Raw genomic sequence first — 27,461 nt, forward strand, 5'->3', positions numbered from 1 at the left:
AACACAGTGTCCCAGAACCTCCAGCCAGAGCACCTGGGGAGGGAAACCACTACAGGAAACTCTCTATACCTGCCTTCAAGGAGCCCCTGCGTCCAAGAACTGAAAAAACCCACATAGCCAAAGAGTTTGAAACAAATACGTCTTTTGTTTGTAAGATAGGAGCCTTGTATCTGTTTAATTTACTACTACACACGTGCACAAGCATCTGAAAAGTTCGGACAGAAGGTGAGTCGAGGCAAAAAGCTCTCCTTTAGGTTCGATGGCTCTAAATCTTGCCCAATAAATTATTTATTAGATGCTGAAACCTGCTGAAAAGTCCTGGCCCCTTGCTCACCACTTGCAAGTGGAACATGTTAATATTTTGCCTGCTGAAGACACTACCTTTTTTTTTTTTTTTGGACCAAGGGAAAAAATTTGAAAAACTGCCACATGAGACCAGAAGTTTAAGGATAGAGGTTTCCAGAATATGATCACTGATGCTTCTCTGTTACCCACTGAATATATTTTCTTTTTTTTCCACAACTTTAATCAAATACCATACCAGGAAAAGACTAACCTTACTCTCCAAGAGGTTGTTGAGGTTCCTGCTACAAAACACCCAAGCGAATCCTGCTGCTCTTTTCTCTGCTTTAGAAGGAAAACCACTGTTGTTTCACCACCACAGGCAAAATGTCTGTACCATACCTATGTGCATTGCTAAACTCTGCTTGAACCCCTCCTCCAAGAAAACAAAAAAACATGGAAAGACTAGGGGGAAATTAAAAATAAAAACAACACACGTGCAAACCCAGACCTACAGTGAGGTATTGTGGTATAACCCTCCCTAAATAGGCAGCAGATCTGTTTATTGTAAATGGGTGACACCTGAAGGGCAACTCTTGCTTCACCCCCTGCCTGGTGGAGGCTTTGCACCTTCCCTCACTGCTTGTTCTGTGCTGGCCTCAGACCTCACAAGTTTCTAGAGAAGAGAGGCTCTTCACTGTTTTCCTCCCTTAAGCAGAAGTCAGCAGAAGGAAAAGCATACCTAATTGCATCTGACTGATGGAAAAAAAAGATGTACTTTATACAATTAATTTTCTTCCCTCCTGCAAAGTTTGGGGGGAATAACCCCTGATCTGAGTTTGTTTCACACTCTGTCTGTTGTGTACCTCTAAAAGAAGTGCAGCAAAATTCCTAGAGTCAAATCTTCTCCCAGGAGGAAGCTTTGCCCCTGGTGCTGCTTGCTGCTTCAGTCACACTGTCTTGGTGATGCTGAGAGCTCCTTGTGCACTGCCAGAAACGCCCTGTCCCTTGTGCTCACAGAACTGCCCCAGGACACCCCACACTGTGAGACTCCTTCCAGTAACAGAGACTTGCCCTGCTGTGTTTTCCCACACAAAAGTACCTCATGTGGTGCATTTAGGTGCTCAGAACTGGAGCATGATCATTTGGTCTTCCTTCTTTAGAAACAGGACCTCACTGTGACTCTGACTTCTGCCTCTTCTCATCCCTGTGGACAAGGTGGCCTTCTTTGCGCCCATGGGCTCCCTGTCTGCCATGGGCTAATTCCACCAAACCTTCCCAGGCCTGCAGTTCAGGTGAGCTGTTTCACAAAGTCTGTAAGCACTTCAAGAGCTTCTGCACCTCCATTTCTGAATGATCTCTCCCTTCCTTTGGACACAAGGAAGCAGCTTCTGAAGTTACTGGAGAACTTCCAGCTTGTAGCAGGAATTAATTGAGACACTAATTTCTTCCTTTGGGGCTCTTTCCTGGGTTAGCTGCATTTTACCAGCATTTAACTGCATTCCACCCAACTCCACTGGCAATACCTGTGTGGGAGAACGGGAGGGAGAAATGAAGCACAAAGCAGCCTGAAGGATCTGGAATGAGAGAAGAGATGATCCAAATTACCACTGGCTATTCCCCTGCTCTGGGAGAGGGCAACAGGCAGCAGAGCAGAAGTAAGCCAAGCTACAGACCTGCAATCTCAAATGCAATTTTTAAAGTTAATTTAAACAGGTCCATTAATTTAACAGGGAAAGGATGAGGCCATGCTTAGGAGCAGGTAATTTTAACGTTTAAGTCATAGTACTGTGTTCAGTGATGTCTAAGAAACATGAGCTGTCAGAAAATCTGGCTTATTCTCCAGTTACTCAGCACTGGATGCACTGGAGGAACCCACAAGGCTTCCTTTCAGAAAGACACCTCCTGACTGATCATCCATTTCTTGATGCTCCAGTGGGCTTTCCTGGACAGGTCTTCCCTGTTGAGTTCAGCTCCAAACAGCTGCAAGGCCAGGTATGCTTCCCTCCTTTCAAATTCTTCCCCAGGCTAAAGGGGCATTAATTCTGTTATTAAGCTAATGAGTGGGGCCAGACCAACACACAGAATAATGTTGGAGAGGGAAATGAGATAGTTCATGCTACAGAGGTAGTCAGCAGAGAACGTGGCACGGAGTAACTTAGAGGTTTTTGTTGCAATGAGCTGCTCTGATCCTTCCAGCCTCACCAAACAATTTAGAATCCCCCCTTACCAAGGAACTTCTCAAAAACCTTGTAAAAGTACAAATAAATGGTATGAACTGGTTCCCATTTATCCATGTCTAAGCTCATGTTTTGGTACAAAACAGATCCAGTTTTTCCTACTTTGATTTAAAAAAACCATACTTTTTAAAGCTAAACATTGTTTACTAACAATGAGGGCTTTTGACACCTGACACCCAGGGCAAGTAAATAAAATGGAAATTTCTGCTTCTTTATGAGTAATAACAAGATACTCGTAATGGTTTTTAGTTATGGTCCTGGCTACCAAGTCCCCCTTTTGTAAGAGCATAAAGGAGGGGCTAATAAGAGACCTTACAGCATCCTGATAAACCTGCTTTAGCGATTCTGGCAACATCTCTTTAGATTTATGGTAAGTGACCCTAGAAATGTAATGTCATGTACAGCATGTAAGACATCAGTGTGATTTCCCTGTTTTGTCTGAAAGAACAAGGCCAAATTCCTGTTTTTAGTTGCAGCTACATAATTATATTGTCAACTGCTCCATGTTTACCATCCTGGTTTTGTCCTGTGTGTTGTTTTTCTGTACTTTACCTTGATCTCTCCCATCTCCTTTACTGAAACTCCTGTGCCTCTCTCACATAATCAAATATTTATTCCTTAAGTACAAGTCAATGTTATGGCCATTCCAGCATCTCCATTTCAGCTAACCAATTCCCATTACCAGCTCACACCTGTTAGCTGTTTATCCATCCCAGAGCTGGTGGTCTCAGCCCAGCTCCCAGTCCACCTGATAAAACAAGCAACCCTCAAGCACCAAAATACAACCAGCCCCGGGCTAGTTAATTACCCTTTACTGTCAAGCTCAGCACAGAAGATGAGATTTAAAGCCAGAGGGACTGAACTGTGTCTTGGATCTAGTGTGAGCAAAAGCACCAGATCTGGCTCCAGTAATACACGTGTATCTTAAACCTCGTGTGGTGTTTTCCAGTCAGGCTTCTGGCTTTCTGCCTCCCTCCTGGGCTGCAGCCTGGCCCAGCTCAGCCAGCACACCAGCTGCACCTTCACCTTCCCTAGGGGATTAAGGGTCACCTGGATCTGCGGAGGGGAAGATGAAGGCTCACCCCAGTGACCTCCCCCAGGGCACCTGTTCCCTTCCCTGTGCAGAACCTGTGGAAGCTCTGTGACCAGACCCCTGTGGTGAAGGGAGGAGCCCTCTCTGCTGTCTCCAGGCAGGACAGTGTTGGGCAACTGGGTGACAGCAGGGACTGACTGCATCCTGCACTTGCTCACACCCCTCTCCCTCTCTGCACAGGCTGCTCGTACATCCCCTCATGATGGTGTGGATGGGCTTTCTCAACTGCCCCCTCACAAAGTGTTTCATCAGACATGCTTGGTTACCAAGCCCAAAAAAACCCCAAACCCTGGAGAGTAACTCCTGGGGCTGAGGCCATGAAGCATGACTAATGCAGAGCTGAGAAACCCTAGCAGCCTGTGACAGCACAGCTGTAAAGTAATTGTTAATTCTGCTGTTGTTAACAGGAATGCTCCAGTTCCTCTCTCATGTGATTCGTCCCGTGTTTCCCAATAACTGCTGCAAAACCAACAACCTGCCTCTTCACAGGAGGCAGCTCTCCAGCATGGAGACAGACTGTCCCGAAGTCACCTTTCCCTCCCTCCTCCACATTAATACAGGCAGTAGCAGAAGGCTGGCTCCTATCCTGCAAACACATTTTCAGAGAAAAAAAAATTGCCTTTTTGTCATCTTTGAAAGGAGCAACAAAATGTAAAAGACCTCTTACCCTGATTAGGTTTTGCTAGTGAAAAAATGATCCATTAGAACATGAACTCATTAGCTGCAAGAACAGTCTTCCTACAGAGATAGGTATGTCTTTCCCTTGGTCATCCATTAGTAGGATTTCCTTAGGAATTTCCTGAGGCAGAAGATGCTAAGAAGAAATTCTTGTTTAGCATCTTAACAGCAGTTCTTTTTACCCTTGGGTTTGAATCTCCCAAAGCTAGGTGCTAATGCTTCGGCACCACTGCGTGGTAGGGCAGGGAACAGGCAGTCGGCTCTATGCTATGGTACAGCACATTTCCCAAGAATACAGGATTAGCTGTCAGTGCTCTGACATCCTCCTGAAACAATGACCAAAAAATGGATTCTTAAGAACACCATCACCTCCACGAAGACGTGGTACTGAGGTCAAAATAAACAGGATTTTGTTTTACATTTGTTTCCTAAAGATGAGTAATTACTCATCATTAGTGCATTTTGGTGAAAAAATGGCAAAATTCTCACCCTGCAGAGACTGCATGCTGTCAAGTAAAAATAGGCAAAATATTGTATTTGCTAATGCCTTTCTTATTCCATTTGTGTCAGAATTTGAACTAGTGTTGAACAATTAAAAAAACCGCAACCCTTTAAAATTTCATTTCTAAAACTTAGTGTTCCCACAGAAATTCATCTCTGAAAGCCACATTATCACCAGGAAGATGGGCTCTGAAGTAACTCATTTGGAGCCAGCAGTTGTCCCAGCAAACAAAGCATTTGTGTCCATGAACACACATCCAGAATGGGCCAAACTCTGATCCTGGTGCTCACCACCTCCCAGTAACTGTCTCCGGAACCACTCTTGGACAAAGCCTTGCACCAGGGAATTATTTAAGATGATATAAAAGGGACCTTCACACCAGTACAGAGAAGGGCTCCCCATATCAGCAAACCTGTTTGAGTCACTACTGCAGCCCCCTAGGCAGAACCCTTACCTAGGATCAGTGCTGGTTGATGAGGCTCCCTACTAAGGCAAGCAAGAATTTGTCAGAGCACAAACACCTCATACACGAGCTCTCCAAGGCTCTGTGCTGGGAGCTCCGAGCACCTACTGAAGGCACTGAAGAGGCATTGCTGCTTTGGCAATCAGCGAGAGTTATAATTAGTAATCAACATCAGAAATGTGACACTGGTATATATACATTACAAATTTCAAAGCATGCTTGTCTTAGGAACAAACCCAGGTAGTTGATAAAAAAATCATGACTGCCTCAGTCTACAGTTTGGCCTTCCTCCCATCAAGGCACTTTGCTTTTAACTTAAGTGTGGGCAGAAAAATCCTTGCAGAGTTAAGGCTCTGGTACAAAACTCTTGCTGCTTCTTTAAACAGGAGCTGCACTTACTCATGTTATCTCCCTAAGCAGCTATCCCACTTTAGCTTCCTCAGAGGTCAGCTATTATCTCTGCTAAGTACATCCGGTGTAGAAAGGAAATTCCTTAATCCTATTTTGTGGGCTTGTTTTCATAGGCACAGCCATAATTCTCCCACATCCAGCCTGGGCCATGCAATAAAAATCCTTGATTGCCACTGCTGCTCTGTGCTGTACAGGAGACAAGTGTCCACCAGGAAAAGTTTGCTTGGGCTCTTAATTCTTGTGTGCTACAGCAGAGGTATGTAAAATTAATAGAAAGCATTACTTAAAATGCAAAGCAAGAAACTGCATGGGTTTTCATGTCTACTAAATGATAACTACTCAAGTACACAGCCTTTGAGGAATATAGGAATCAGAAATATGACAAAAATTGGCAGAAATTATGTGCCTCGAGGAGTGTATTTCACTTTGGTCTTATTACTTAAGCCTCCTAGACAAGCTTATTACAGGATGGCTGTTTCCTTCCTGCACTTGGGCTGACGCAAGGCCCACCTGCCCCTCTGGAGAACAATCTTCCTGCAGTTCTAGCACGTGCTTACAAAAACTCTACTTTTAGCTCCCTTTAAAGTAGCTTCCTGGAAGAAGAAAAAGGCAGCACCAAGATGCTTCCCTGTTGTCCATATGCAACCATCAGGAGGAAAAACCAGACAAACCAACCACCTCACCTCCACCTGTGGTGTGAGATACCAGACCATGGGCATTGGCAACTGCAAATCCCCTGGTTTTGTACTTATCCCTGGTAAAACTGAACAGCCAGAGGGTCTGTTGGAAATAGGAGGCAGAGATATTTAGGTCACTCCAGGAAAAACACAAAACCATAGCTCCTACCCAAGCACATTTAAGGATTCTCACAAGTGTCAGCTGGAAGCAAGTCCAACTCTCATTCAGCAGCACACTTGTGTTAGAAGCCCTGCCTGCAGCTCCCTTGTGTAGGCTTACAGAATAGTGACTCATTAAATACTTGGGCATTTTCTTATCCTAGACAAGAGGAAAAACTTCCCTTTGAGAAAAGAAGGTGAGTTTGCTACACCTAAAAATGAAATGAAACAGTCCAATCAAAAGCTATTTATCACTGCATGAATCTTTACTGACCCATGAGTTTTTTAACATACAAGAAAAATAGTCCTGGATTGATTTTGTTTCTACACAGAAAACACCCCCTAAGCCCTGCTTTTTTGAATGACATCCTTAATTTCTTGTTGGGCAGAGTACTGAAATACAAAGTTTAATACTATATGAACAATTTCAACAGAATATTTAACAAAAGGAAGTGAAAAGCTTAACACTTTTTTAAAAAGCAATATAAAAATCTGCATTAGGAGCAAAATGCAGGTCCATCCAATCACCCAGTCTGTAGGATCACTTAATCATTTTCTCCTGTAACAAAGAGGTGCACATTCTTCTTGGACTGTAGCATTTGAGCTGTGCGGTCTATGCCAACCACTGCAGCCAATTTCTGAGCATCATACTTGGAGTAGAGCACAGTGCAAGTCCAGGTAGCATCCACCCCACTGTCTGTGGCCTTCAGCATGTTACAAATCTCACTGTAGAAGTGGGAGTATGTTGGTAACTCATAGAAAATTAGGTTCCTAATGCCTTTTATTGTATACCTGTAGCAGAAAAAACAAACAAACAAACAAACAAACAAATTTGTTGCAAATTTTACAAAATATGCATGTTAAAACATCAATCCTCTATCAGGTCTTCCAATTTCCATGAACCTCAGTGCACATCAGCTGTAGCTCAACTTAACAAACCCTGTGTCACGGACTGAAGACTACACAGAGAAGTGGAATTTAGGGGGAAAATCTAACACTGCCAGGCACAATGGCTTCCTCTGAAGTACCAACCACCACCAATTTATGAAGCAGTCAGCTTCTTCAGCTTGGATTGTAATACAGTGAAGACTGACCATATCAGGCCTCATGAAATTTTTCATATTTGCCAAAACATCTGCTAATACAAAAAAATCCTGTTCCATTAGGAACTTGTAAACAGCTCCAGTCAGGATGTAGCAAATTTTCCAAGTGGCCTCAGCTTGCTGTATTGCATTATTGAACCAATTACATACTCCTTCCAAAATTTTATGCAATTACTGTGGCACAGATGAACACAAATAAAAGGCCCAATGAATCCCATTTGCAGGCTTATATCACCCTGTCCTGACATCACTGGGACTTGGCAGCACTTACCTCCCTGAATAAAGCTTTGCTCGTAACAAAATATTAAAGTCTCTGCAAAGGGACTGCTGACAACAGGCAAAAACTTGAAAGTAAACTTAACAGCTCTTATTTCAGTCAAAGAAGTCCTCAGAGGGATCCAACAGATTCAAAAAGCAGCAGAGCCCATCTATGACTAAGATCACCCTCTACCTTCAGAACAGCACACACGCAACTCAGAGGGAAAACTCGATCCACAATTCACCTTTTGTAGAAGTGGAAACGCTCGGTGAACAATAAAAACTGCTTCTCTCCCTTGAGAAAGAAGCGCCTTGCTCTGCAGACAGCAGCCTTTTTAGTGTATTCACAGATGTGAGTGAAATTCAGGTCCTCTTTCTTGAAGTAGTTTCGAAGGCGCACGTAGTCGAAGTACGACGGGACGTAAATGAGCGTGTGGGACATGATGGCATCGCGGTACTCGGGCAGAACTTTGTCAATGAAAAACTGAAACCTCAGTTAAAAAAAATAAATACATTTTAACCAGAGTTAAACTTCAGCTTCCCAATACTGATATGAGCTCAAACAGGAATATCATCAAACAACAGACTACCAAAGATTTTCACTACATTTGTCTTTCTTTTAACTTCACAGGATTTCTACATGTGTAGAAGATAAAAGGCTTTACCAGCACTACACAATTCTGGTAGAGACTGGTATTTCTTCCCCAGACTATATTTTCCAGTGCCTTTGGCAAGGAGAAGGCCATTACTCCCCTCCACCTGTGCAGAGCCCAGCCTACATCCGAGGACTAATGAAGATGTACTGCTGTGAACCCACAGTGTACTCTGCAACACGCTCCACTAAACCTGAAATTGCAGCCACTGGGGCACAGTCTGAGACACACAGTACCTTGAGTCTATCACAGAAGTTACACTTTCAGCTTCTAATCTCCGAAAAACATGAGGAAGCTGGACCACAACGTGGCTGATGGAGCCAGTGAGTGGCATGTTGCGGACAGCAACCTGAGAGAAGAAAGTAGGATGTTTAGGGCAGCAGCATTCCAAAGGCAGGCACACTGCAGCCAGCTTTCTGCAGCTCACATCTGACAGCACAAGGCTGTTTTTATGAAAACCAGTGCACAAGGCTGTTTTTAAGAAAGCTCCAATACAAAACTACAGTCATGGTACACAAACCAAGTCTGTAAAATACACGACTGCTTATGCCCTGAATCCTTTATACCTGAGATGGTCTCCTGAAGTTTTTAGTTTTCCTGTTTCTTTCAAAATACTAACAGTTCATGCATCTTACACAGTAGGAGATAAAAAAAAGGAAGCAGATGAACCCTCCGTTTAACAACAAAAAATATAAAACAAGATAACTTGAGACTGTCAAATTAAAAAAACAAAATCCCATTTCTGACATGAGACAGCAGCTACTGTGAAAGAAAAGTATCAAATAAGCATCACTGCATGAGGAGCAGTTCTTCATACCTCTGGCAAAGTATGCAGTGTCATGGAAATGCAGACTGAAACATTTGGGTGAGAGAAATGATAGGCACACACAGTCTTTCAGCAACTGAGTTACAGAATTTTTCCTTATGTTGGGTTTCGTGTTCCTCTCCCCCTCCCTTCCCCACCAGCATTCCAGCTCCTCTGTGAACTCACCTGCCCAGCATAATTGAAGCAGTGTTTGTTGAAGACAGAGTTAATCTGGGGGTCCTGGAGAGCGCTGAACAGCAGCGTCTGCCGGTAGTACTTGGAGCAGTTGTTGAGATTCAGCATCCGCACCCGGGAGAAGTCCACCCCGTGGGAATCCAGAGGCAGCAGGTTAATGTGCTTCATCAGGTGCTGCACAGACAGATGGAGACACATCACTGCTGTCATCCCTGACTGCCTGCAAAAGCCTTAACTGCAGTGGGGAACAGGGCAGGGGCCAGCACGGCAGCACAGAATATAAACATCCAGCATCTCCCAAGACACCACTGTCTGGAATTTATTGACCACAGCAAGAGCAATTTACTTGATTTCCTGCCACAGAACTGAAAGCTACCATCTCTTTAGTCATCAGGAACAGTAACCTTTCCTTCCAGTCTTCTCCTGGGGCAAGCATAATGGATTTGTTTGTATTAAAAGTCAATGTGCCCAAGGTTTCTGAGCTAAAAGAAGCTCATCACATTCAGAGAAACTCTGAAGAAATTCACTGCATTTTGCCCTCAGGGAATGATGCCTAGGACTGTCATCCCTGCCACCACTTGGCAGGCAGTTGCACCTAAAGGGAAAAATGGGAAGCAGGCTCCAGGACTCATTCCTTGGATATTGTGTAGGCTCATGTGCCCTTTCTGGGACTCCTGAGGAAAGATGATCTTCTGGACTCATTCAAAATGCCTAGTGACATCATGTAGTCAAAACATGTGGTCCAGGTACCTCTGAGGTGTTTTTATGTGGAAAGTAACACCCTACCATTTCAACCCTGAAAACTTCTACTAACCAAAAGCTGAAAAGCAGGGGTACTGCTGCAGACTTGCCACAACCCCAAGAGCTCTATTTTCATAAAATGTACAGGAATCCCTTCATACTGTTTAACTCTGGACATGACTAATGCTTAGTACCTCTGCAGTCAGTGGAGACAAGAGGCAGCTCCTCTTGCTTTCTGTGAAAACCTGAATTAGGCTGTACAGATTCCTCACATGGCTGCAATCTGACTGAGACACTGGGCAGTCAGACAGCTGGCATAATTTCTCCCAGATGTGATTAAAGGAACCATCATTACCTCATGCTGCAAGATAATTAAAACTGTCCAAAAAACACCTCTGATGAAATATACTACTAAAGCACCAAACAAAGTTTTAGAGAGAACATGTCCTGAATACTACCAAAATCTGCAGAAAGAATATTCTTAGTATAAGGAAAATATCAGGGTGGAGGGAGGAAAAGAAATGAACATCCATGTCTAGAATCAAGTCAGTAAAAACCAGCAATGCTGCTCACTGCCAAAACTGAGTAACATCAGACCAGCAAGACCCAGCCCAGCACAAAAATGAACACATATATGGAAAACACACCAGAACGTGCTCCCAGTTCTGCATCAGGTAAATGTCTGCTTGATCAATTATGAGGATTTCTATTGATGACAGAAAATCGAAGTCTCTCTTCTTCTCCCCCTCAGCACCAATGACAGTCCTGATGCCCAGGGGAGAGGCAATGATGATGTCTGAGGAGTAGAAGGGTGCATAGAGCCTCATGCTCTTCTGCAGAATCGCAACCCCTGTCCAACAAAACCAAGAGCAATGTCTCAGTTAACATCAATTATCAACCACATTCTTCCAGCAGGCTCTGGAACAGTGATTCCCCCCATTTCCTCTACCCACACTGATGAATATAGCTGGACACAACTAATCCAGCTGAAACTCTCCCTTTCTCCAAAAAGTGCTTACCCACCCTACCCCCATTTGACAGGCATTTGGAAAATTTTCATGAAGTTTGGCAAAGCATTTCTGTATTATTAAGATTCTCCATAATCCGAACAAAAATTTTTAACTGAAACATATTGTTTGTGAGTTTCTGCTGAACAGGGGAATGAAGAGACTGAACAACTTAAGAAAAAAAATGCAGAAATTAACTACTCCTTTCTCCTTAAATTCTGAACTTTGGTCTCTGCCTTTGGGAATTATAGTAACTTATTTTAACCTGTCACGAAAGTTCTGGGGTGGATCTCTTGACTAGCAACTGCCTTTATTCACAGGGCTGAAAGATTTGCTACTAAACCACAAAGGACAAGGTTCTTCATGTTACAATGATCAAAGGCATGACCAGTCTTGCACCCCCACTGCTTCTCACACCATGTGTTGCAGGGTACATTCTGAACCAGTTTATGCATCACCTCTCATGTTATAGACAGGAAAGGGAAGGAATCAAAGTAGTTTGTGTCATAACTACATGTTTTTCTAGTATTTCTAGAACCCACAGTTTTCTGGTCTTAAAAATCCAGCTAGTCCAGACCACATTCAAACCACCCCCTTCAATCTGCCCAACAAAGTCTCTCCAACGTCTCTCCCTGTCCATGTGAAGGCAGGTATCATGGGTACAGCAGAAGACCCTTCCAAGAATTTCAGAGACAGCAGTAGGGACACCTCCTGCTGTCTATTTCAACCCATAAAAATGGAAAAAGAAAGAAAAAGAAGAAAGGTTCAATTGGTTGAATTTCCAAGAAGAAGACATCACTTGTCAAAGCATATACACAGTTTAGAAACATCAAGTCTTTTTTCTGCTTAAAAATGTGAAAGAGTGGTGGTTTCAGTAAGACATAACAAATGTGCTTTAAATTAGATCTTTGTGCAGAAGTAACAGGGTGTGCAGCACAGTAAGAAACAGAAATTATTCTGCTTCTATAATTTGCTTCTGCGAGTTAACAGCACTAAAAGTTTCTTCAATCATTTCTTAACACTTAGTAAGTGGAACAAGCAGAGTGTGGTACGGGAGAGGACTGAAAGGAAAATTATTATGCTACTGAAAGTAAGATGCTCTCAGCCTGAGAGATATTCACTGGGGAAGAAGGAAAGACTGAGTGTGACCTGCTCACATCTTCCACTGCTTCATTACATTTCTTGGGGTGCCAATTTATCCTTCAAGGTGCAGTATTTCAAAAGCCTCTGATCTGCCAAGTTAAGTTAGAAAAACTGCCTTCTCACCTTGGCAGCTCCAGGAACCAAGCCACTAGCTAGTTCTCTGCATACTGAGTTACTAAACAGCATTAAGATTACAATATTATGAAACAGTCTCAAATTTTCTGCTTGTCCAACACTCCTACTTTGCTGGCTACCCATTTGCTTTCATGAAAACCATGGGAAGCACAGCAGAAAACTGCTTTGCTCAGTATTGAGCTTTAATTTTGTTCCAGCCATTACAAGAGACATTGTGAACCTGCTAATTAAACCCAAAAGATTTTTTTTTTTTATAACATGAAAAGACTTTGCTGCATAATCAAGGCTATCTTGAAAATGAGGTGTGGGCAGTCCTGCTAGAATAAAGCTGTCGTTGCATTTTAAATGATTCTGAACTTGTTGTGAAATTAATTACTTTTCTATTTTTTCTTCCTTTTTAAGTTCTGGCAAGGCAAGAAAGATTTTCAGAAAAATCCAAGTTGCCAGTACAAAACCAGCAGGAATACCACACAGCCTAGAGTCTCACCAGAACTTGCAGCCCTGATAGCTCCTAGGCATTTGGGAAGAATTTGTTACTTAGCAGTCCTGATTTTTACAAGCTAAAAATCATCTGTTCAGTAGGTCCTTACCAATTCTGAAGTGGTCATCAATGTTGCCAGAAAAGATGGCTTCATAATCTTCAGGTCTTTTCAGGTTGGGGGGCTTCTCTTCTGGGTCAGAGCCAAACTCCCCTTTGAAGCGCTTTTTATTACTTACATCTATTTTTTTCTTGTCATTCACTTCAAGAAGACTGATGAAAGCATGCACAATCCGCAGAGCACATTCCCTGAAGGGCACTATCATCAGTACCTGCGTGCAGATCAACCATTACAAGAGAATAACCCATAAAATGTGAACACTCGCTGTTAACTGTATGTTAATTAAACTTTTGGCTTGGATCTGCCCCCATGGAGCATCCCAACCATCAAAACAAAGCCATTCTGACAAGCAGCAGCAAGGGAAGATGCACTGGGATGCAGTGGGCTCTTGAATTGGTAGTGGTCAGCAGCTCAGCCTGGTTTCCCAGTTCACTCAGGGTACTAGTACAGCGGAACTGAAAACTAAGCACGTGCTCCTGTCCTCCCTTAACCCCCAGGCAAGCAAGAGCTTCTGTGACACAGAGACAAGCCAAGGGCTGGCTCTCGGATGGGTGGCAATAGTCCCTGCACAGAACTCCAAAATATAAATGGCTAATGGGGGATTCAACATAGAAACCAAAGATTTGCCAGGCATGCAGCAAACACTGAAAGCCAACTCTGGAACTGCTCAACAGGCAGCTGGCACGCTGGTGACAGGCTGCCATAGCTGAATCCACCTGGCTATCAACTAGAGGTTGCTGTGAATCCAGCTAGGACTGGTTTGGGGCCCACTCCCCCAACTACGACAGCTGGCCTTGACAATGGGGCTGGAATTCCCTGAGGTACTCCCATGTACAGAAAGATCCTTCCATGCAGGCAAGTCCTTACAACTGCCTAAGGACAAAAAAATTTCTGGCACGTCCCACACTGGGTGACAGCCTCCACTACCTGCACTGATACCGAACATTGATGTGGAGGCACCTGTCTGCACTGGCAGATTTAGACAGGGACACAGGAAAACCTGTCCAACTGTGGTGGTAGGGGGACAAACAGAGATAAGTCAAACTCATGGCACAAAACCAGGCTGGCTAACAACCCTGAGCTCACTGCTTCTCACAGGGCATTTGCCCTGGCCACGGAGGACAAACCTCCAGGCATGATAAAGGGATGTGGAAAAGCACATGCCCGGGAACACATCACCTGAGAGAGCAGCAACAGAAATACTTGTGGATAAACTACGAGGATGTTTGTATGGCCTGAGCAGGCAGGGTGGGGACGAGGGAATCAGAGCTCTCTTACCTTAGGCCTAGTGAGCCCTTGATCCCTGTAGTCATCGGTGTCAGTCCCTGGCTTTCGGTCCCTCCGTTTGGTGTTGTTGCTGAGCACCTGGGCATTGGCCTTGAGGACATGGTTCAGGGCATGCAGGCAGTAAGCATGCCGGATTTCTTCGCCGTTTGTTAAAGCATTTCTTTCTGGATAGAGCAAGTCCCGGTACGAATTCATGATACAGAAGAGCTCTCTTTGTAACGGGGTAAAAGGGGAATCGCTTGGTTTGTCCACTGAGGACAGAAATTGTTTATTCACTTTTGGCCAAGTTGATTCCAAAGGCTTGTGGAGATGAAGCTGTTTCACATCAACTTCTTTGTCTGCTTTCAAAGTTTTGTGTTTCTCCAAAGTGGAAGAAAAGATTAGTTGACCCACCCTTGGCCACTGAAAAAAAACCAAGTAAACACTGAGCAGTCATATGTACCAAACCCTGCACACTTGAAAGCACATCACCACAGCTGGTGATAGCAACTTTAATCAAGTTCATGAAATTAAGGAAATTATCTTTTCATAATACAAGTGGAAACTTTTTTCAATATGCAATCCCTTTCAGAGTCTACCAGGATGAATGAACTTCAGCTCTGTAGATCTGGATAAGTTTTGCAGTGATGTGTCTATAACTGTTTCCATGCCAGAGGAAATCGAGGAATTTTCTGCCTAACCCACCCAGCAAATCAGTGCCTCAAAACAGGGACAAGGTGAGAACCCTGGAGTCCAACTATGCTTACCAACTCACCCCACTGAGGTACACGCTTTGATTAAAGATGAAAATAAACCCATTAAGGGCTAATCCCAGAAGCTGTGATTCAGTTGTTAAATGCAGTCTTGTTGGATGTCTGTCTGATTTTGAACAGCTATCAGTGTAGTAGAGGAAAACTCTAAACTTTAAGCCTTCTGCCATGCAAGTTGTCCCAAGCTGTCCCTGCAAAGTAGCTACACCAATTTAAGCAAAGATATATCATGCATTGCTTCAGGTGGCACTGGTAATTTTGGCCATGTGCCAAAAAAGTAAATTAAATTAAAGAAATAAAAAAAATCACAGCTTTCTCTCTGACTAACTAACCATTGGATATCTTCCAATGAATGTCACCCAGCATATGGCTGACCAGAATGGGAGGCAACTCTCCAAAACAAAATCAGATGTGGAAAAGTTATGAAGCAAAGGTTTTCCTAAAAATGAGTATTTTGAGAACCAGTACTCTCTGTCAAGCAAGGAGGTGGTTTTCTGGTACTGTAATCCACATACTATTGCCAGAATTAACAATGTAAGTCATAAATTCCCCTTCACTGGCTTGTAAATGGGTACAGGGACAGAGCCATCCTGAAGCAAGACCATGAAAGTGCATAACAAGTACTTTTAAAAGTGTACATGGTCACCACAGAAGTTCAGCTGCAGAGCACATCCCTGGCATGGTCCTATCACCGCTCAGAAACAAGCCTTGCTTCCACCCCCAGTCAAGGTTTTGGGACTACAGCTCAAACTCTAAAGCTATGTTTTTCAGATGCGTCACCATATGCCTTCAAAACAGCAGACTTCACATTTCAACTCTTACTCAGCAGTAAGTGAAGAAGAAAACAGTTCAACAACAACACAGTGACAAAATCTCGATAATTCTAGTGCCAACAGCTAATAATAATAATTATGATCTACTTCACTTGTATAAAAAAAGGATTATTTTAATCCAGGCATCTTTAGGAACGCTGGATGGCTACAGAACATTATTACCTGGCTTTGACTTGAAGCTTTAGGAAGCGAAGACATTTTCTCTATTTCTTTATCTTCAAGTTCTTTGTCCATGTGCTGTTTAAATGGATCTATTTATAGCAACAACAAAAAAAACAGCCTGAGAACTATTGCAGCTAATAGTAGAATCAAGTTGCAGAATGGATTTGCAAATGAGATGAGCAGTTTCCATGCTGGCCAACACCACAATTAAAACTAGTTATTTCAAAGCACTTGGAGATGAGAGAAAGGTTGTCAAATTCTCTCTGCGAAGAACAGAGAGAACAGATTTGACAGATTGCTTTTAAAATGAAAAGAAGCACTTATGGAAGTACTAGAATTTTCAAGCACTAATCAAATGTTAGACAGGAAAACAGTATGTAGTGGAAAACGGCGGCAATTTTTTGCCTTAAGCTCTGACATGTCCATTGCTTGCAGGTGAAAAAGGCTGTCAATAGTAAAGTCCCAAGAACTTGCTCCTAATTTACAAACAGCTCTGCCCAGGGCTTTGGCCAGTGATATGATCACAGTTTGTAGTAAAGCACAGAAATATTAAGCGAGTTTTGGCGAAGGGAGGCAAAAATTGCCCGAAGTGAGAAAAAGTCTGATTTTTCTAATCAGCATTTCTTTTTGGAAAGGACAGGCAAAGAACTGTTAAATCATATTATACTCATAGACAGTGGCACGCACAAAGTCACATGCAAAGCTTGTTTTGAAAGCCAAACCCTGTATCCTGCTTGCAGCACAGCAGCACTCACTGCATAAAGAAAACTAATTAGGGAATACTGGTGCTTGCCAACAAATATCCACCCCCCACACAAGTTACCCAGGCAAAAGTCAAGACATTTACTGATCACGACACTGAAAAAAAATTGAGAAAATCTTCCCAGAAACACAAATGAACAGGATATCACTTAATTGGACTGCAGGCTCTCCCCTCAGTTGTTTTACTGATTCCAGCATTTTCCCAATAAAGTAGAGGGAGTAATGGGATGCATTTTCAGGAATTTTAGTGACCCTGGGACCAGAGTAGAAATTCATCCCCTTTCTGCTATCTTAGGTGACTCATTTTCTGCAATAGATTATAAAGACACTTCCAAGCTACAAGAACCCACCGAGAAGTAGTGCATCATTTATAGGTGGAACAAAGCTGTTAGGATACTTAGCATGCAGTTGGAGAGCTACTGTTCTCATTAAAATGCAATGCCAACAGCCTAAGTCATATTCTCATGGTAACAAGAACGAGCTGTTTTTTCTATCACATGGCCCTTTGATGCTTCCACACATTTCATGTATCACCCAGGCTGCCTCCCAGATCTAATGTCAGCTGCTGCTCCAAGATGACAAGCCAGCATCACTAGGGATGCTACAAACATATTTCTCTCTCTCAAACGACGCCATCTGATATTAAAGCCACAGAGCATGAAATCTGAGCAGAAGCTGTGCAAGTGCCAGTGTGTGCCATGTCGCTGAAGGATCGCACACCCGTGCAACACAGTTATTTTGTTACATATGGTGGGACGACTCCAACACCCAAGCCCAGATGCATCCATCAGTGCACTGAGATTCTGGGATACACCCTTAAAAGACACTACATGTGCTCTGCTGATGCTTCATACTCTCCTGATCCTGGTGCAGTCAGACTCCTCTGCATAACCTTCAAAATTCTGAGGGCGCTGAGCATTTGTCTAAATTACTGTGGCTGTTCCAAGCTTCTCAGAATCTGACCTCTAACTCCACTGAGATGTGAAGGATGCCCTCACAGGTCAGCTTTGTGATTATCTCCTGTGCTGTTTGTGCCAAGAATAACTTCCACAGTCAAGTGCAGGCTGGCAGAGCCCTTTTTATTACAGTGGCTTTTAAAAAGACTATTAGAGCAGCAGAACAAAACAACACCTTCCAGACACTTTTCTAGTTCTTGATACGTCAAGCTTTAGCAGTCATAGCAGAAACCCCACGTGAATCCCAGTTCCCAGGGGCTACAGAGAACAAACGGTTCAGCTACACATGCAGATTAGTGTTAAGGGTCTCTTATATAACCAGCTGACATGTGGGCAGTACAATGAATAAAGCACTGGAAGAACTTGGAAGCTATACAGCCTATCGCTACGGTGTTGGATAATTTAAACATGTTTACAGATACTCCTCTAAAGGCAGATCCCTAAACACAAACACACACTGTTTTACCTTCTGGAAGAGCTTGTGAAGAACTGCTGTCTCTCTTATCTGCATTGCAATCTCCACTCTCCTCTTCCATGAAATTGGTTTCCAAGCTAAATTCAGATTCGTGTTTCACATCAGTAAACTCCTCAATTACTCCATGACGTGGGTCACAAGAGGTATCTGTGCCATCAGCCTGCTCCTGGCTGAGTATCTGCTCTGCTGTGTCTGTGACTGTCAATTGTTAGAAAGAAACAGGTTATCTTCTCCTGGAAAAGTTACTGTCTGTAGATGTTGCTCCCTTTGAGCTACTGATTTTTTTCTCCCAGTACTGTATCAAAAAAGATAAAAGCAGGCTTTGTATTCTACCATAAAGACGACTTTTGGCTAGGATGCCAAATGTTACATAACACAAAATGTCGTCCCCTGGAGAAAATTAAAGAAGCAACCTATTTGGGGAATATAACTTTTAGTTTCCAAAGACCCCAAATAACTGAAAACAACAAAAAGTTGACTCCTCTCTCCTAGCATTTCTTTGCAGACTTCATGAATGAGGATACCTTGCTGTAAAGGCGGCGGTTTCCTTCCAATTTCCATATTCTTTCCCGTGCTGTGAGGCAAACCTTTCCCTCCTCTCGGTTGCACAGCCAAGCCAGATGCTGCTTGAGAGAACAGCTTGTGTCTCCCATGAGTGGGTGAGAACCCCTGGTCTGCTGCTCCATGTGGATTTCCTCTGTGCTGCCGCACAAACAACATCTGAGGAAGCAGCAGCGGGCTGTCTGGCGGAAAATGAGCACAGCTACCCTTTCCCCTGCTAAATCCTTCAGCAACTGCTGCTCCCACCCACACAAAGCCAATGGAGCAACAGAGTCTCCAAGGCAGAAGAGCACCCAGCCAACAGCCAGTCTACAGCAGGATCCTGGCTAAAAACATTCGTTAGTCAAACAACATTTACCAAAGAAGCATGGGAAAAGAAAAACTACCTTCTTCCTCCTCTGGAACATCATTCTTATCTTCTTCACCTCCCTCTGCTTCTCCAGTCTCCTGGGACCCTTCGCTGTCCATTTCTGCCTCACTTTCCTCAGGTTCTTCTGATTCACTTTCATCTTCCTCTTCCTCACTCTCAGACTCAGGGGAGGTCTTCAGGGTAGCCAGGAGCTTATGATAGCCAGAGACCTGTTCCACTTCAGTTTCTGAATCACTTTCTGCACTCGATTTATCAGAATCCTCAGACTGGAAAGGAAAACACGAGTTAACAGCAACCACAGTAACAGCCTATTAAGCAGCAAGCAAATACCCTTACCTCTAAGTGCTCTGTTTTCCCTCTCCCATGAAACCTTTACGTAGATGCCATAGAAAACCCATAGAACCCACAGAAAAATGGAATTTTTCAAAATCCACCATTTTATGCCAATAATTATGCTGGATATCCCCATTTAGATTTTGAGAGCATCTTGGGACACAGACTGAAGTGCCTCATTCTGCACCAACTTGACTTGGAGCATCACAAAACCCAGTGCTTTCAGTCTCAGCTGAGTGAGGACACTTGATCTCCACAGGCAAGGCTCTGACTGACCTGGCACTAGAATCTTCTAAGAAAACCACATACAGATTGAAAATTGTAGAAGGGCATCCATACAAGGGACAGAGCATGCTGGACATGCTTCTGGCTTTCAAGAAGGTAAGTGAAATAGCTGTCAATGGACAGTGGTTCCCCAGGTAGTTGGTCAGGCTTTGTTCAGCTGTACAGCTCTACACTGTGAGCAAGCCAGACTTGAGCCAGTTCTGTCCTGGGCTTGCACAAACCCATATCCAGATTACAGCCAAAACTGTAGTGAAACTGTGAGTATCAACACAACACTATTTACTCCTTTCTTAGTTCCTTTTAGCCCAAAAAGGAAAAAAAAAAAAAATCGGTAAATACTATGTTAATGCACCAAATTGCTAAAGGAAACAACTGAAAGAGAGTAATTAATTTTTCCTAACTAAAACTTTGAAATCTTTTATTAATCTGATGATACAGGAGGTTATGAAATCCTGACTGAAAGAAAAGTAAAGCACTAGCAATCTGAAGGAGTATTAACATATTTCTTTGTTCAACAAAGAAGAAAATGTCTCCTAATTCATGCAACACTAAGTTTATCAACATTATTAAAACAACTTAAAGCATGATCTAATTTTCACTGTGACTAAATAATACACAAAAAAAGTTAAGAACTGCAGTTATTTCCTGCTGCTTCTGCCCTCTGATGGTATTACAGTTTTGAGTTAGACATTACAGAGAACAATTCAGAGCCACAAAAAAATCACATTCATCTTTTTCTCCTAAATACTGTTTTTCCAAGTGGAACAACTTAATCAACCTGAATAAGTTGGAAACATGAAATGCTAAGTTTTTCACTTCACTGAACTACACAAAGATGAAAGTAAGGAAGAAATAAAAATACATTACCAGTTCACATATTTGAGTTGCTTCTGGTCTTCCAGAAACCCTGAAAAGAAAGCACTAAAATACCTTACTCTGTCAATGATGAAAGAAATGTCAAAAGATGAAAGAAATGAGGGGAAGAGTGAATTGATTAGTTATGCAAGTTTAAAGAAGTTAAAAGAAAGCTTAAAACCAAACCATCACACGTCTCCCTAAGAAAAAAGACCCTTAAGGGTCACCCTCTCAGGTGATGTGACCCTCTGTACATGAAGCCTAAGTGCTCAGGCATTACAACTTATCAATAAAAATTTTAAAGGAAAATCTTTATGCTTTAATCTCTGTGATTAAATGCTTTAATCAGAAAATGAGGTCTCAAAAGGAATTAAAAGAATCTAGCTAGAAGGGTAGTTTGTAACAAAGTTAACCAGAGACAGAGACTACTAGCGCTAAATATTGGTCTGTGAAGTGGGAAAAAGACACAAATTAAAGGTAAAACAGCATTAACTAACCAGTGTTGGGACTGCAATTCTTCAAAGAAGCCACTGTACAAGCTGGGCTTAAACTAACCTCAACTCCTTCAAAAAGATGCAGTCTTGTGTGGGACTGAGCATCACTGTACACACAGGACATTCTCTCCAGCAGGCCTTCCATCCCAACCCACGCCGGAAGGGTCCCAGGGGACACCCAAACAACAAACTTTAACACTGTGTGCCTGCTCCCAAAGGCTTTACAGCAGCAGCACAGATGGCACAGCATTTGGACTATGCAGCTCTTTCCTTAGAAGTTTGCACGGGGGGTACAGAAGGAAGGTGGTCATTTTGACAGAAGGGCATCCCGCCGAGAAGGGAATGGCTCTTGTCACACAGATCTTCGCTGCTCTATTTTCATACCCTCTCCGACACCAGAAAAGAGCACGGAGCAAACAGTGGGAAAGCTGGATCCCTGACAAGCCAAGGGACCGGCCTGGCATCAAAATGGGAGCCCACCTCGCACTCCGCCACTTCCCCACTCCTCGTGCCAGCCTCCGGGCTTCCCACAAGAGTTTACATTTGTTGAAAGAAAGTCCGAGCCGAGATTTCCTGCCTCCCGTTCTGCTTTCGCGATTCCCGGCTCACGAGCGGCAGTGCGCCACGCAGGTGCAACTCCCCTCCTTCCGTCGGGAGCCCAGGGAAGCGTGACAGGGAAGCCCGGGCTCCTCGGCCCTGCAGCCCCGGGACCGAACCGCGGGGCAGGGGCGGCCCCGCGCGGGCTCGCCCAGCCCGGTACTCACTTGTCATAGAACGGGTGCTCCTCGCCGAACTCCCGCAGGTGCTTCTTCTGCTTCTTGCTCAGGCTGCGCAGCAGCTCCCGCCCGGCTCGCCGCTTGCCCATCCCGGCCCGCTCCACGTGGGTGCCCGGCGCGCTGCGCTGTCGCACGGCGGGGGCGGGCACCGCCCGGTGATGCCGGGGCGGGCGCCGTGCCCTGGGAAGGCGGGGTCTCGGGCGGCTGGAAGGAGAGGCGGAGGGGGGGTGAGCTCACGGGCCGGGCCTCGCCCCGCCGCCGGCGGCCGGTGTGTCGTGCCGGGAGCGCGTTTATGCCTGCGAACCGCACTGGGGAACACCAAGTACCGGCAAGGAACGCTTTGTCCCAGACTGTGTCCAAAACCAACCTTGTCCCGAAGCTGCGCCCCGCGACCCCGAGCTTGGTGCGGGCCGTGACGCGTTTCCGCTGCCGGAGCGGCGGTGAGGCTGACGAGCAGTGGGTTCGCAGCGGGGCGGGCACCGCAAACCCGGGGCCCGGCACCGCCTCGGGCTGACTGACCGCAGGTTGTAATGAGGGTGGGTACGAGAGATGTTGAAGACCTGCTGTGTTTCTCTTTGCACCGGATTCGCTGTAGCCTCAAGCTTTTGTGTATAACATTTTTCCCGGGTACATGTGGGGAGATATGATTAGACAAGCTCTGTTGTTTGCCCGAGTCACTGAGAGGAAGCACTGAGCTTTACTCCTATGAAGAAAATTTTTAATTCTCGCATCATTACGCATGAATGCAACGTTACTTCCGATCCCTGGCTACAGAAGCAGTGATAATCTAAATGCAGCCTGACCTACCTAAGAGACTGACCCTCTCCACACCCTGGGACCACTGCAAATGGCCTGTTCAGGTACACACTACTTGAGCTACAGGTTCTTTCCCAACTGACCCATGATCTGCAGTGCTTTGCTAAAAGCTAAACATTTTCTGGGAAAACCTCTATAATAAGGCTAGAGGAAGAGACCCAACACAAGTCCTTAATGTTCAGATTGCTTTATTCCAAAAGGTAAAATCAAAAGCTTCAAATGAAACCAGACTAAATTCTGGCTCTTCTAACATGCCACACTGCTGTATCTTACTGAGTGCTGCTTAAGAGTGCTTTTCTGCATATGGAGACAAACAGTTTTTCAGAAATGACCTTACATTGTGTCAAATAAAGTAAATTCAAACTCAGTTCTTTGCTTTAAAGTTCTTTATAATCCTTATATCCCTGTGTTTCTGTATGACCTAGCTGAAACTCCTCTGATCTTTAGTAAAAAAGAGTTATAAATGGTTTTGTAATGTGCAAAGCACATATAATAGGTTTCAGTTTATCTCTGGGAGTACAAGAACTAAGTGACAGCAATGTCATTCCAAATAGGGTGGAGGCATGCATGGAATATTTTAGGGAAAAACAGTTTAGCATTTGGATTGTAGCTTCTTGACTCTCTTGACCTGAGAGCACCCACGGATTTGACTGAAGCAGCAAGCACATTAACTGCACTTCAGTTACACAGAGGCCTCCAGGAGTTACTCCTGTGTGTTGTTAATCCCACAGTCTGTCTCTTCAGTAAACCCCTCTGGAGTGCAGGAAGTTGTTTTAATCCAAACCATTCTACCGACCTGCTTTACCCAGTACCCCGCAGCACACAGAGAGCAGCAGCAGTTGGCTGTGCCCCGCAGCAGAAATTCCCTTGGCAGGTTCTGTCAAAGCCAACATGTTATGTAACAACTGACTAAAATAAATGATTTCCAACTACCAGGGTTTTTTGGTGAAGTTGGCAGCCATACTCTGTAAGAGGAAAAATATTGCCAATCAATCCCACCTCTGTCAGGGGTGTGAAAAAGCCAGTATATTTTTATGTTGCAAAATTGTTTCTTGTTGACTTATAATTTGGCATTTTAAGACAGCAGGAAGAGCAGGAGTCTGTTCAGAGCTGAATCAGGAGAGCTCAGGAACTCTTTGGGGATTGCATTCTTGTGTGTTTAAAAAGGGAAAATTATAGGACCTTGCTGATAGTAAGGCTATAGTTTGGACTCCAGTGTTTGTACACTCTTTCCAAAATTCTGGTTATGATGATACTTCACACTACTTTGTGGAGTTTCAGTCTGCTTTTTAATACTGCCTTATGAATTAAAAATGCATTAATCTAATGTCTTGGGGTGACGTTATGATGTGTATCCCATATCACTGCCTATGCCCAGAAATTAATTTTTTGTGCCTTTCTATGCTTCTAAACTGAGCCTGAGAGGGGGAAGGAAAGAAAAACAGAGCAAAACTTTCTCAAAGCAGTTTGCAGCTTGTTCAAGGTCACATAAAGATAGGAGGATTTTTTTTTCCCCAGCTGCGGCAGGGGAGGGAGGAAGCACCCGGCTTGCTGTGTTCCAGTCAGCTTTTGGCCAGTTGTTTTCAGTTTCTGGTTCTCCGGAGAGAGACTGAGAGTTGGACTTTGCTTTTCCTTCCCTAGAATTCCGGATTTTCTCCCTTTGCTACTGGACTGCTTTCAACCTCAGAGCACATCAGGAGGACTTTCCATTGGGCACAGAGGGCCTGGCCCTGGGCCAAGCCCCAGCTCCGAGGAGACCAAAGGGAGGACTCTAACGCCTTCCCAGGTTTTTCCTCCACAGTGAAAGATTTTACCATTTAACCTCATTTTCCTTTCCCGTGTGTTTGTTAAATAAACAGTTTTACCTTCTTCACTTTCCTTCGAGGAAATTTTTTTTTTCCTGAACCTGGTGGGGGAGGGGTGGTTGTGCCTTCTCTTAGAGGATATATTTCTAAATTTGGCCAAACCAGTACAAATTTAGTGGCGCCCAACGTAGGGCTTGGCCAGGGCCAGGACCCGAAGTGAAGAACGTGCTCTACTCTGCAGCTGGGAGCCATGGCCTGTCCTGGAGCCTTTGGCAGAAGGTGTCTGGTTAGACTCGAGGTCGACCACTGGGGTTTTGGAGCCGAAGCTGCAGAGGGTCTGAAGCCAACTACACCCCAACAGAGAAGGAAATCTTGGCAGCCTATGAAGGAATCCAAGCTGCCTCAGAGGTAATTGGAACTGAGGCACAACTCCTCCTGGCACCCCGACTACCGGTGCTGGGGTGGATGTTCAGAGGTTCCCTCTACCCACCACGCCACCAATGCCACACGGAGCAAATGGATTGCTCTCATCACACAGCGCACCCGTATCGGAAAACTGAATCACCCTGGGATTTTGGAAATAATTACAAATTGGCCTGAAGGTGAAAACTTTGGTCTCACTGATGTTAGTTTGTGATGTTCTGAATGCCAGCACTTGCTTCTGTGGCCACTTATTCACACTTCTTTTCATCGATATGGGAAAGCTTATCTAGGAGCTTAGATTTGGCTCTGTAGCTTGATGTCTACTGTCACTCCCTTTTCCTCTCTCCATCCTGACTTCAATTTAACCCTTGAAACCAAGGATATTCCTGGAACTGTTTCCTTCTTTCTGCTCAACTCCTTCCTCCCTCCTCCCCATTCCTTCTGTGAGAAGGATCCTACTTGGGCAGCATTTGGTGTGTAGGGTTAAACTACTTAAAGCATTGTGGTGCCATTCATGTGTGTCTTAGAAGGTGTGTTTCCCAGGAGATGAACACCTCAGCTTCTCTGTGGTGAGGCATGGGCAGTAAAGCAGCACTGATGCTCATAGACCAGTGAATGTGTAACCACCCAGTTTTATGATAAGTCCTTTCTTAAATTAGATCTCTCCACTTGAAAGTTTTAAATCAAATTTCTAAATGGACTTGTAAAATTACCCTGGATCTCCTAGTTGTTAACATGGTTAATATATCACCAGCAATGTTCTTTTTACAGACTTCTGATGTACCAGCATCTCTGATTCCAGCAATAATATTGGAAAGAAAAGGAAGGAGAAAAGCTTGCATTATTTGAAATCTGTTCTGCTGACCCCATTCTGTCAGCAACTGCAACTAAACCCCGTCAGCAGAAGGCTGCTGCTGCTACCTGTGTATCTCGAGCACTTTTTATCTGCATGACATTCCAGAAACAGATGGTTTATAAAAGACACTTCCTTTATTATGGAGAACTCTGCTAATCTGAACAGAACAGATTCCTCCTTGCTGGCTTATTGCCTTCACTCTTTTGTCTCACAGCAACTCACTTTCATGCTTTTCTTCATCCTTGCATGACAGATTTTTATAACTTTATCCCCCTTTCTCTAGCATTAATCATCAACAAAAAGTTATCCAGGCAAATATTTATTACTTACGTATTCAAGCCACTTGTTTGTTTATCATTAAGCAAAACTAATTTAGTTCAGAACAGAATTGCTGGGGGCTTTTGTATTCTACATCTGTTCTCAGCCATATTTAGCCTAATACTCTTATTTTGCTGATGGAAGCTAAGTTTAGAAACTGCTTTGCCACTGTTTTGTTGGGGTTGTTTTTTGCCAGTATGAACTGTATTTTGAGTGATGTAATTGAAAATCAAGCTGCAATTCTTTTGACAAATGGCTGATCTATTTAGCGATGCTGTAATTCCTTGCACTGCAGTTACTATAACGCATTGCCAATGTAAAAAACTCCATAATGAATTAATCTTCTTTAGAGAACTACCAACTTTACACACTGGAGAAATACGGAATACAGAGAATAAGGTAGCATCTAAAATGCAATAGATCTTAAAATTTTAGTCCCTTGGGCAAGAGGGGGCCCCAGCATTTTAGAAAGATCCAGGGTATGCTAACGACATAAGCTGCCGGAATCCATGTGTTGTCCATAGCAACATTAGCTTAAAAAACCCCAGGATCATTTCTGCAAAAGCATGTCTAATGCAGTAGAGAGTTTAACTGCAAGCCTGTATGCCAGAAGTGCAAAACTGAATGTCAAGGAAGGGGATGGGGACTTAGCCCTCAGCTTTCTGTACGCACCCAGACAAAACTCTTTTCAGTGTTTCCAACTAGTTCTGCAGTACATCCACATCCAGTTTGTTGAAAGCAGAGAGAATGCAAGGCAAGGTTTTCCAAGCCTTGATACCCTGCATTGGGACAGGTTAAATAAATGGCTAGATTTGAATGAGATGCTAGAGAAAAGCATAAAGAAATCTGTTGTGACTTTCTCTACATTTGGGTGGGTGCCAACATTAGGGAAGAATTGGTCCTTTTAAAATTGATCTTATTTAAAACATCAGAATTTCTTTTTTTCCTAAGTACCTACCAAACTAAGCTATATTTTAATTTTTTGACTCCCTCCTGAGTAATGCAGAATGATTGTTTTGGTCAGGAAGTTTCATCACTGCACTTGATTTCTGATGGCAAACTAAGCCTTCTGCTCTTTCATTTCTTAGCAGTGTTGCTACTGCAGGCTAAAGTGGCTCCAGTCAGTTCCAGGTATCTGAAGCTGCTGTACATGTTTGGAGTCTGTTACTCAGTTAGGTCACTGTGTCTTCCATAATGTAGA

At 43.8% G+C, this 27,461-nt stretch overlaps 2 protein-coding genes across 18 annotated transcripts in view; both read right to left on the reverse strand.

Annotated features, from left to right (window-relative positions):
* Positions 1-991, reverse strand: part of SYT14 (synaptotagmin 14) — a 117,620-nt gene extending 116,629 nt beyond the window's left edge. For all 16 annotated transcript variants that reach the window (XM_069009649.1, XM_069009647.1, XM_069009644.1 and 13 more), the window contains exon 1: positions 557-991. The gene's annotated coding sequence lies outside the window, so the exon portion shown is untranslated. The remainder of the gene's footprint in view (positions 1-556) is intronic.
* A 5,759-nt stretch (positions 992-6,750) lies between these two features.
* On the reverse strand, positions 6,751-22,138 carry UTP25 (UTP25 small subunit processome component). 2 transcript variants are annotated; one of them, XM_069009652.1, is made up of 12 exons: positions 22,031-22,138; positions 20,785-20,824; positions 19,316-19,565; positions 18,360-18,566; positions 16,176-16,264; positions 14,423-14,833; positions 13,136-13,355; positions 10,908-11,110; positions 9,511-9,693; positions 8,756-8,868; positions 8,112-8,357; positions 6,751-7,297 (listed from the first exon to the last, which is right to left on the reverse strand). In XM_069009652.1, the coding sequence occupies exons 1-12, from the start codon at positions 22,129-22,131 to the stop codon at positions 7,051-7,053; spliced, it is 2,310 nt and encodes a 769-aa protein (XP_068865753.1). In that variant the 5' UTR covers positions 22,132-22,138; the 3' UTR covers positions 6,751-7,050. The 2 variants fall into 2 exon arrangements, with proteins under 2 accessions (XP_068865753.1, XP_068865754.1); XM_069009653.1 differs by lacking the exons at positions 19,316-19,565; positions 20,785-20,824; positions 22,031-22,138 and adding an exon at positions 18,893-19,292.
* Between the last annotated feature and the right edge of the window lie 5,323 nt (positions 22,139-27,461).

This window comes from Aphelocoma coerulescens, chromosome 3 (assembly GCF_041296385.1).
Source record: "Aphelocoma coerulescens isolate FSJ_1873_10779 chromosome 3, UR_Acoe_1.0, whole genome shotgun sequence".
Lineage (NCBI taxonomy): Eukaryota > Metazoa > Chordata > Aves > Passeriformes > Corvidae > Aphelocoma > Aphelocoma coerulescens.

Bases quoted from the DNA above. Each gene is read 5' to 3' on its own strand.
- UTP25 (XM_069009652.1), bottom strand. From the start codon at position 22,131: ATGGGCAAGCGGCGAGCCGGGCGGGAGCTGCTGCGCAGCCTGAGCAAG. The intron at 18,567-19,315 runs GTAGTTTTTCTT...AACAATTGACAG, and splicing joins TGTTCCAGAGGAGGAAGAAG to TCACAGACACAGCAGAGCAG. The intron at 11,111-13,135 runs GTAAGGACCTAC...TTTGTTGGACAG, and splicing joins TGATGACCACTTCAGAATTG to GGGTTGCGATTCTGCAGAAG.